Source organism: Benincasa hispida, unplaced genomic scaffold (assembly GCF_027475165.1).
Source record: "Benincasa hispida cultivar pf3 unplaced genomic scaffold, pf3_genome.v1.1 HicScf1338, whole genome shotgun sequence".
Lineage (NCBI taxonomy): Eukaryota > Viridiplantae > Streptophyta > Magnoliopsida > Cucurbitales > Cucurbitaceae > Benincasa > Benincasa hispida.
In genome coordinates this window covers 1-11301 of record NW_028325674.1, presented here as the reverse complement: position 1 = coordinate 11301, position 11301 = coordinate 1, and the positions used below count along the sequence as shown (strand labels likewise).

Sequence of the window (11301 nt, the reverse complement as noted above, 5' to 3'; positions counted from 1 at the left end):
TATTAATAATTTAGTTCCAATTAAAACCTCAATAATTTATATAGTGAAAATTATTTTAAGATATAATAGAATTTCTTATTAAAGTTGATTGATAAACTAATTAGGAACCAAATAGTTTATGAGATACCAAATCAAAATTGTTGAATAATAAAAATCGACATTTAATTTTATGCGGTAGGGATGAAATTATTACAAATTTGAAAGTTAATAAATGATTACATACTAAAATAGGAGGATTAAATTGCTACTATAGTTATCTTCCAAGACGTTTATTCTCTTGCTCGCTCTTGCCAGGTATGAACTCAAACAAAAACTATACTCCAAATCAATAATGTAGTTGTCATTGCATGTTGTTTCCAAGAATTACAACTCTTCTTGAATTTCTATGTATAAGTATTTAGAACATTTGTTTGCTGTGTGGTATATTTTACGTAAGCAGTTTATAAAATGCTACTGAAGAACTCATTGCAGATAAACTGTTTGATAAAATGACAATGAGAAAGGTCAGTTTTCAGAAGTTGTCGTACATAAATTAGACTATTTTGAATCAGGAACATATTGAGTTTGTGAACTAATTTAGGCAAAAATGGTACAATTACAAGCATTAACCATCCCGAGCCGAAAAAGGAGTAGATGTCATTGTCATGAAAACTGTTTATTCTGTTGCTGGTGAGCAATGAAGAGGGTATTGAGTTGAAAGGAAAATATCAAGACCATGTGTATAGGTATCTTTTTCTCAAAGGATTTGAAATTCTACATAGGTAAAGCAGAGAAATTTCCTAGTCTTCTGATAATGTGTAAAGTAATACTTAGTTTAAGCAGCTAACTACAGTTTGTGTAGTATGATATGAACTCCATGTTGAGGCTTCATTGATGAGGAGGTGGTGGGAGCATGTGTATATGATGGCGAAAGCTCAAATGAGAAGCGTTGTAGGATAATTGATAATGCCATTTTTGCTTCAATCATGGCAAAGTTTAGTCCTATGCATATTCTAGGACCCCAGCCAAATGGTACATAAGCACTTGGATTATTGGTTGCTTTGGAAACTCCCTCAGAAAATCTTTCTGGTTTAAATTCATATGCATCTTCTCCCCATAACTCAGGATCACAATGGATAAGAACAATTGGTAAGCCCACCATCACTCCTGCTGGTAAAATCAAATTTCCAAGTCTTGTTTCTTTTTTAACAAGACGCTCAAACATACTCACAGGTGTATACAACCTGAGAACCTCGTTCAAGATCATAGTTACCTGTGCCGTTGCAAAAGTTACTTGTCATAGCAAACACACAAATTTTTAGGGCATACATCCCCTCAAAAGTCACATGTTAAAGTGTCACTCCTTGCCAACATTTCTAGCTAAGAACATCGATATAGAAATGAGATACAAATATGACATGACACTCATACAGAGACATGTCACTTTTTTATGGACAAGGACACGACAAGGACGCATTAATTCAAAATCATCGAATGTACGTATTTATATGCTTAAAAAAGTTAGTATGATATATTTTGCTATCAAAATTTATTATTTTTATCATATGTATTTGGTATATTCAACAAGTGTTTGATACATATTTCACAAATATTGGATTTATTTAGCATTGTAGGACTAGTTTCTAACACATCTACTGGACTACCAAGTGTTTGATATATGTCAAAGTGTCCAAGTGTCTGGCACACAGACACATTAGCCAAGATTAAAGTGTTCGTACTTCTTAGATGTCAAGTCTATCAAATAGCCTTTATTCTATTAACTTACATAGTCCAAATTAAAGACTAAGTTTGATTGAGACTAAGGTTAGAAGCCATTCTATAATATTTATACCTCCAAAACGTTCTCATGTGATTTCTTTATATCAGAAGATGGGCATTTAAATTTCACATATGAGATAAGATTAAAATGAGAAAAATAGACAAGTGGAAAGTAAATGCTCGAGAATTGAACACTCACCACTTTTAGTCGACTTAAACCATCATAATCTGGTTTCTTGTTGCCAAAAATATCAAAGACCTCTGCTCTTGCTCGCTCTTGCCATTCTGGGTATGAACTCAACATTACCATCGTCCAAACTAGTAATGTAGCTGTAGTTTCTTGGCCAACAGCATAGAAAAGTTTGCATTCAACAATAATATCTTCTATGCTCATTCCAATGTCTTTATTGTTTCCATGTTGTTTGATTTCCTTCAAATTGGATTCCATGAGAATGCTTAGTAGGTCAGTTTTTATAGCTTCACCTGCCTTCATAGACTTTTCCCTTTCATTTATAATACCCAAGATCAAAGTTGCTATCTCTTTACTTATCTCTTTCATTTTATTGTTTGATTTTGTGGGTAGAAATCTGCACAAAATTAATCATGATCTCAAATCTTTCACATTAGATGTATCATAATGTTGTAGATGGATTAAGGTTTTACCTCCATCCTGGAATATATATCCCTAAGGTAGATTGAATCAATAAGCCACCTAGTTTAGTTTGAAGCTCGAAGATCCTTTTTCCTTTCTCATAGCTACTCCCAAATGCAGTTCGAGAGATCACATCAGCCGCCATATTTTGTAGATAAGGCATTACATCTAACTCACAAGATCCCTCTCCAGAGATCATGCTTTCCCACTTGCTAACCATCTCGTTACAACTGTGATAAAATGCTGGTACCATAACCTATAGAAGTGTATGTATGAGATCTTGAAATTATTGATCTCGTTTGATAACGTTTCTATTTCCTATTTTCTACTTCTTGTTTCGTAGGAACTTGAAATAACAATATGTTTGGTAAGTATTTTTGTTTCTTGTTTCATGAAAAAAGAAACATAAATAATTATCAAACAAGAATAAGAAACATAAATAGCCATTTGTTTCATTTGATTTCTTTGTTTTGGAAAGAGAAAACAGAAATTTTATCAAATGGGCTCTTAGTAACTTGAATAATTAGTTACTCATTTGCCTACGAGTACCTATAGAGTTGGAAAGGATCTGAGTTCAAAATGAACTTGTAAATCAATTGAAGTTTGTCAGTTTGGTTGTCATAATCAAAACTAAATAATCTAGACTTGTTTGGCAGTAATTTAGTTTTGGTTTTTAAAAACCGTGCTTGTATCCATACAATATCTTTACTATAGTTTTCATTTAATTCATAGCCAAATCCTAAAATCAAGAACAAGTTTTTAACTACTTTTCTTAGTTTCCAAAGCTTGAATTTTGAAGACATCTCTAAAAAGTAGATAACATAAGAAAGAAACTCATAAGTAAAAGTAGCATTTATAATTTGTTATCCCTATAAAAGAACAAATAGTTATCCAACGTCACCCTGATGAAATGCTGTTTTTATCTTCTTTAAATAAGTATGTGCTTCATCCTAATAAAGTAATATTCATTATACATATATGATTCCAAGTATTCATGTTGGTCATAAGATTATGATAGAATATTAGCCTTATTATTTGTTTGTGGAAGTTTTTGAATTAGTTTAGAAGTGAAATGGAGAGAATGATACCTTAAGCTTTTCTAAATGAAATGCAGGGTTGATTATCTTTCTGTGTTTGACCCATTTTGGTCCTTCGTGACTTAAAAGTCCATCTGCAAGCAATCTGATAAGGGGATACAAAGTTGGCTTTTGGAAATCATTGATCAATGAGAACACAATTTTAAGTTGTTCAGGGTCCATGATGTGCACTCTTGGTATGGGGCCAAGCCACATGAATGAATTCTTGCCTGCACTCCATCAAACACGTGCATTTTTCAGAAAATTTACAATGAATTGATAAATCATTCAACAGGAGCATTGCACTTTCACAGGGAATAGAACTATGAATAAGAAAGACTTTAAGTAAAATATTATGTATTTTCTGCTGGTAAGTTATAAAGTGGCTAACTTCAGCATAGAGGTGTCCATGTAGGATATGGACGGGGATGACATTCTTTATTCTTACTAAATTTCTCATTTAATTTTCTTTTTTGTAGGAATTAGGATGGAAAATCTCCGTAGAAATTTTTGAGGATCGAGTTCTCCGAAGGAAATTATTGCTGATTTAGTTTCTTTAAAAAAATGAATTAAATTATGTATTAAGAAGGTTTTTAATTAAATATTTAATTCTCCACTAAGGATTCTCATTTACATGGTCAAGAAAAAATATTACTCCTCTTAAAATGAAACAAAATAAAATGTAACAGGAAGCTATTTAATCATCCATACATACGTCGATTTAATTATCTGTATATATTAAATAATATTAATGATAAAAGTATATGGAGCAAGTAGTGGAAATACATTCTCCATTCCGTCTTCATTTAGCTCGCGAAATTTTTTTTTTCCCCACTCCCTATCCAAATAAGGATTCCTTAACCTTATTATACATGGATCCCCATGGGTTGGACTAATCAAGATATATATTTTCGACTAAGGGGTAAAAGCGAGATTCAAATTTTTAATTATTTGGATGAAAAAAAAAATCTAGAATGTCATAGTTTAAAGTATTTCCTTCACTGCTGATGGTCTAACAATTATTAACATAGATGTTTGATTTATTTAGTTGCAAAACATGTCACTTTTGTTAGGGAACATCAAATTTAAGGGGTGTAATTGTAATTAAATCACATTAGAAAGTATATTATGTACAAAACATATAAACTTCCAAGTGATCAAAGTGTTAGAAAAAAAATGGTAATTTTTATTTTATGGTTTAACAAACTCTATGGATAAAAAGAAAAAATTAAATAGATAAAGTTTTTCAAAAAAGAAAATTCATATGGGTCCTAAAATCTAGTTTTAACTGTTTGAGGTATACTCACAATAACATTGAACTAAAGGGAATATTTTGCACACAAAACATGCCTAATTGTTGGATAAACATTGGTTTTTAGTTTTTGCAAATTATAACTATTTTCTTACAACTTCTTTATCCTAACTTTCATCTTTCCTAATTATCAAATTTCAAAAACAACACATTTTTAAAAGGAATAATTGCGAATATAACAATTAAGCCGAATTATTTGCTGATATATATGACAATGCAAAAAAGTTGCAAATATAGTAAATTTAGATTCAACTCTTAAAGTTTATAAGAGATAGACCATATCACAAATAGAAGTTTATCACGGATAGATTTTATTATATTTGTAATTCTGTAATACTGTTGTTGTACGCTTGATTATTAGTCCATCTTTTAAACTTGTTAAAAGTGCTCATTTACCTTTTTATAAAACTTGACTTGGTTTTTTAAAATACTATAAAAAATAACCTATTTAGTAACGGTTTTATTTTTAAAATTTATACTAATATTTTCCCCTAAATTTCATACTATAAACTCTTAAATTTTTGGTTAAATTTTAGGAAAAGACACAAAAATTTTAAAACTACTTTTTATTTTCAAATTTTGATTTGAATTTTTAAAATATTAATGTGACGTAGACATCAAAATGGAAAAAGTTAAAAGGTTTGAGTAAAGCAATAATCTCAATTTTTAAGACGCTACAAAATTATTATTCTACATAATTTATTTAGGATAAATTGTAAAAACCACCTCTAAAGTATGTGATAATTGTAATTACACCTTCAAACTTTCAATTGAAAAATTAGGTTCTAAACTTCTACAAGTTTCAAAATCGAACCCTCGATCATACAATAATTGTAGAAATCGAACCTATAAATGTTAAAAATTGAACCTTCAAACTTATACAAATGTTACCATTCATACAATTATATAAGTTTGATGTTCTAATTTGATCTAATTTTAAAACTTACCACTATATTTTAGAGTCGGTTTTTGTAATTTGCCCACTTAGTGTAAATGAAAAAGAAAGAAAAAGGAAAAGGAAGATTGAGATAAAGATGATGGTACCATAATTCTGAATAGTATGATAAACAGCAGGAATGACACGTGGAGCGATATGATTGGAGAAGTTCATGGGCTTGGAGATGGCCTGCTCTCTCATGGCGGCTATGTCCTTCAAGTCGCCGTGAAGAATCCGGTAAGAATTTCCGGCGAAACCTTGCCGTCTTAAAAGCTTCTCTAATTTCTTCGGCCTTAACCAAATCCAGTCCAGTAATCTCCATCCCGATAATAATAATATCGGAATTATTAGCCAAATTGAAATCGTAGCTGCAACAAGCGACATCTTTGTAAAACTGTTTATTGAATAAATTTTCAATGGCTATGAGTTTTAACTTTTCTATGCTATTTATAACCCCACGAACTTTGAAATTCATATCACCATATATTGGAGAAAAAAAAAACATAATTTAATAATTATAAAATTAAGAATACTATTTTTTAAATGAAATATATTTCAGAAATGGGACCAACCGTGCTACCCGAGACAAGGTAATATTATTGAGTTTGATTTATTTATTTATTTATTTTTGGACAAATATCAATTTATATGTTTGGACTTTGAGATAATATCAATTTAAACCTTAAACTAATAATTGTATTGCTTTTTTTTATTTATAGAATTTCGTTAATTTTTATAAAATTTAAACTTACCCATTATCACAATTATATATATTTTTTTAATGGATTTTACACCAAAAGAAACCTTTTTTTATGTATACTAGTTAAAAAAAACTTTTTTAGAACATAAATTTTGAGGGTAAAATTTGATTAGTGAAAGCAATATTTTTCATTTATTTTAAATATTAAATATTTAATATGATTTTATGAAATCAACAAAGAAATAGTAAATAGAGTTGTATTTTTTTTATAGGTTAATTTACAACGTATATAAAAGGTAACCAAACTGTGCATATATAGTTTGCATCAATTTTATACTATCGAGGCTAAAGCAAATTCTCTCACCATAGGGGAAAAAATCAATATAAAATACTTTTGACCGAGTTGAAAATCTCTTTGTAACATAAATTGTATAGTGAAATATAAAATTTGAATAATTATATACTTCATTAAGTTTAAATTGTAAATTTTGGACATTAAATTTTAAAGTAAGAAAAGGGAAATGGAAATGAAAAAATAATTAAAAAGAAAAAGGTGCATTAATTAAATGAAAATACTTCTAGTTATGAAATAAAACGAAAAGTTATATGTTAACTTGTATAAACAAAAAATGGTATAATAAGATATATTATCTTAGAGTAATTATTGTGTGGTTTCTTCAAATGTGGATTGATTTATAGAGGGAAAAAAAGTATTTTATATGGGATTTTCAAAAATAGAAAAATAAGGGAAAACCATTTACACAAATTAACAAAATTTTAAAGTTTTTTGATAGAAACTGATAGAAGTTGATCACTAATAGATGCTGGTAGAAGTCTATCAATGTCTATCAATCAATGTATTTTTTTATTTTTTGCTATATGTATAAATAGTTTGACATTTTTTTTAATCTGTGAAAATTTTCCTATTTTATATAAAAATTATAGGCATTGACATTTACTAATAAATTAAATAAGTATTAAATTAACAAAAAAAAATATTAAACAAATTAAACATTCATCAATATAATTGATAATAAATATAATAAATGAGATTATGAAAAGAGGGAAAAAAAGAATAGTTGGTTGGAATTTTTAGATTAAGAATAAATTAAGAATAAAAAAATAATCTATATTTTACAAAAAGATTTCTCTAGAACTTCTATCCATATCTCTCTATCCTCTCTAAAAAAAATCTTTTATTTTATAAAAAAAATCTCCAAAACTTCTCTCCATATCTCCCTTACCTCTCCAAAAAAAATCTTTTAGAACTTTGATGTCATCGATAGAATCGATTTTGGTTTGAAGTTTCCAATTACGACAAAATTTGTCCAAAACTTTGTCCAAAACTTTGCACACTAATCATAGGTTAGTTCAACACTCTCTTTCTCTAAATACTTTTAGATATATTACTCTTCTCTTTATCATTCTTACTTTTCTCTTCATCAATATTATTTATTTATCCAATGTTGATGAAGTGAGGACAAAAGAAATAATGGTTGACAAGAAACAAGTGAACTCAAAAAACTATGTTCAATCTATTTCTCTATCAGACATTCAAACTTTAATCTCACTCAAATTTTTCCCTTTCAAATGAAAAAACATCTTTTTTTAAAAAAAAAAAATCTTAAATCACACTACTAACTTAGTCATAGATTACTATACCTCTCCATTAATGAAATGAGTTTTTGAATTTGTAGGGCCTCATCGTGTTCGTTCAATGTTTTCATACAAAAGATCAAAATTTTTAGTCCACACTATTTTTGGAAATGTTTCTATGATAGAGGAACTTTTTGTGGCATCCGATTAACATGAAAACTGGCAATAATTGGCTATGAGACTATCAATTTCTATTTTTGTAGATAGATTATCACAACATGAAAAAGTTGTGTTGTTTTGATTTGGAGTTGCATGGGAAGTTTTTTTTTCATGTATCTATTTTCTTTTTCTTCTTCATTTTTTTAATAAAGAGTACGTACAATCATGAAAAGCTATAGATGTGAGGGTAAAATAGTTTTACAAAAAAAAGTTAAGGGCAAAGAGGGAATTAAAAAATTCTCCCCTCTTAGCCCATTTTAATGTATTATAGATATAGATATAGATATATATTTTTCTCTCGAAAGTTTCTATACTTTCCATATTTATTTATTCCGTAGTTTTCAACTTACTAGCTCCTCAAAAAAGTAAAGTATATATATATTGAATGATTGATAAATTAGTTAGGGTCACGACAAATAATAAGTTATAAGCTACGAAGTCAAAATCATTAAATAATATAAATTAATATTTAATTTGGATAGAATTTTGTAAGATAGGAATTACATTGTTACAAATTTGAAAGCACGTAAACTAATTATTACATATTAAATTAAATGGACTAAATTGAAAGTACAAGAATGAAATAAATTAAAGCTTATGACCCGTTTGGTTCATGAGAACAAGATGTCAGAATAGAAAATGGTATTTTATCATGTTTGTTACACATTTTCAATCGTGGGAATGAGAATATCTTATTAAAGGCATTTCATATTTTCATCCATTGAGGTTTTTCATAACCATCCAAACACATGGGTCTTCTCCATTTTTAGTGGTTTTCTCTCTCTTTTACTTTTTATCTTTTCATTTTATTTGTTTTATTTCTTTCTTGATATTGTTTAATTTATTTAATTTTTATAAATATGTTTAAATTAAATTTATAATTGACATATATAATTAATTTTATTAATAATAGTGCTAGTATAATAATTTATTATGTTATTATGAATTAATATGAAAAACCATAAATTTTTCAAATATACATATATACATATATATGAATAACCATAATTATATTTTCTTAAATATCTTTTTATGGGTAATATATAATGACATCATAAATTACTTATTAGAATTATTACTTAATCTTTAAAAAAAATTAATTCATTAACTAATAATAAAATAAGTTAATTTTTTTCAATTGAACAATTTTGTTCACTTGTACTTTTAGTTTTAATCTATAATTATAGTCACTTTTTTAAAATTAAAAACATTAGTTGATGATTTAAATTTAATTAGTTTATATTAATTTCATTTGTATATAAGGCTTATAATTGACATTAAACAATTAACTAGTTAACTCTTCAATTAACAAAATTACAGAAAAAAATAGAAAAAAATAGATATTTAAATTAATTACCAATATTTTTTAATAAAAAATTGATAATATAAATATGCAATATAAAAAAAAATTAATGGATGATAAATATATTAAAGTGGAGGATAAGTGGATAACTTTAATTAAATTTTAATGGCTTAAAATTAATTTAATAACTTAATGTAATAAAAATAAATTAACAAACAAAAAATAATTATTGAAATTAATTTTGATTAATTTTTTACTTTATAATTGTATAAAATATGACACATCCCAAACATTCTATTTTCGTTTCTATACATAACCAAATATAGTCATCACTGATTTTCAAACATCTTAATTCCCAAGTATCTATAAAAGCTTGAATCAAATGCACTTTATTTCGGTTTGGTTTATGGGAATAAGAGGTGAAAATGAAAAATAATATTTTATCATCATGTTTGGGACAAGTTTTCAACCTTGGGATGTGAATATCTTATTCCAAAACATTTCATATTCGCATAGTTTTTCATAACCATCTAAATAGGTGGGTTTTCTCCATTTCCAATGGTTTTTCTCTTTCTTACTTTTTATATTTTCATTTTATTTGTTTTTCTTCTTTATGGATATTGTTTAATTTATTTAATTTTTATAAATATTTTTAAATTAAATTTATAATTGACACATATAATTAATTTTATTAATAGTATGCTAATATAATAATTTATTCTATTATTATGAATTAATATGAAAACCATAATCTTTCAAAAAAAAAAAAAAACCTACTAATAACCATAATTATATTTGTTTAAATATCTTTTTATTGGTAATATATATTAGTATTATAAATTATATATTAAAATTATTAATTAGTCTTTAAAAAATGTTAATTAATCGACTAATAATAGAATAAGTTATTTTTTGTCAATTAAATAAACTTGTACACTTGTATTATCTATAATTATAGTTATTAAGAACATTGTTTGATGATTTAAACTCAATTAGTTTATATCAACTTGTATATAAATTGACATTAAACAATTAGCTAATTAACTCTTCAATTAACAAAACTAAAAAAAAAAAAATTGATATTTAAATTAATTATCAATATTTTTTTAATAAAAATTGATAATATAAATGTAGAATATATTAAACTAGAGGATAAATGGATAAATTTAATTAAAGTTTAATGGCTTAAAATTGATTTATTATAATAAAAATAAATTAACAAATAAAAATTATTTATTAAAATTAATTTTGATTAATTTTATACTTTATAATGGAAAAATTAAAAGAATATTGTACTTTTAGAAACTATTTAGGAAAATATTGTTGTTTTCAAACTATTTGTAAAAATATTGTTGTTTTAAATAAGTCGAGGGTTGAAAATTCGACCTAGATAGGTCGAATTTTGAACCCTCAACCTAGATAGGTCGAATTTTGAACCCTCGACCTTCCTTTTTTTTAGGAAAATATTGTTATTTTCAAACGAATTCTGTCATCTCAGCAAGTCTGACTAAATAACGAGCTAATGAATCTCCTTCTTTTTCCCGCTAACGAGCTAATCAAATTCGAGAGCGAGTGATAGCAAGAGTTTGAGAGAGCGAGATTTTGAGCGAGAGCGAGAGCGTGAGCATGATCGAGAGCGTGACCGAGATTTTGATAGAGAGCAAGAATACTGTACAAATTTTCCTTTTTTTTCCTTTTTAATGTAAAACTTTATTGATTACAATAAAAAAAAATTGAATATACAATAG

At 26.7% G+C, this 11301-nt stretch overlaps 1 protein-coding gene and 1 long non-coding RNA gene across 2 annotated transcripts; one reads left to right on the top strand and one right to left on the bottom strand.

Annotated features, from left to right (window-relative positions):
• Positions 1–465: 465 nt before the first annotated feature.
• On the bottom strand, positions 466–6187 carry LOC120070132 (cytochrome P450 CYP72A219-like). Its single transcript, XM_090309135.1, has 5 exons — positions 5843–6187; positions 3499–3716; positions 2422–2666; positions 1958–2345; positions 466–1252 (listed from the first exon to the last, which is right to left on the bottom strand). Exons 1-5 carry the CDS (start codon positions 6117–6119, stop codon positions 827–829), a joined length of 1554 nt encoding a protein of 517 aa, XP_090165261.1. The 5' UTR covers positions 6120–6187; the 3' UTR covers positions 466–826.
• LOC150031275 (uncharacterized) lies at positions 3719–4106 on the top strand. The gene is made up of 2 exons (XR_016525987.1): positions 3719–3856; positions 3966–4106. It is a non-coding gene; the product is annotated as an uncharacterized LOC150031275 (long non-coding RNA).
• Positions 6188–11301: the final 5114 nt, after the last annotated feature.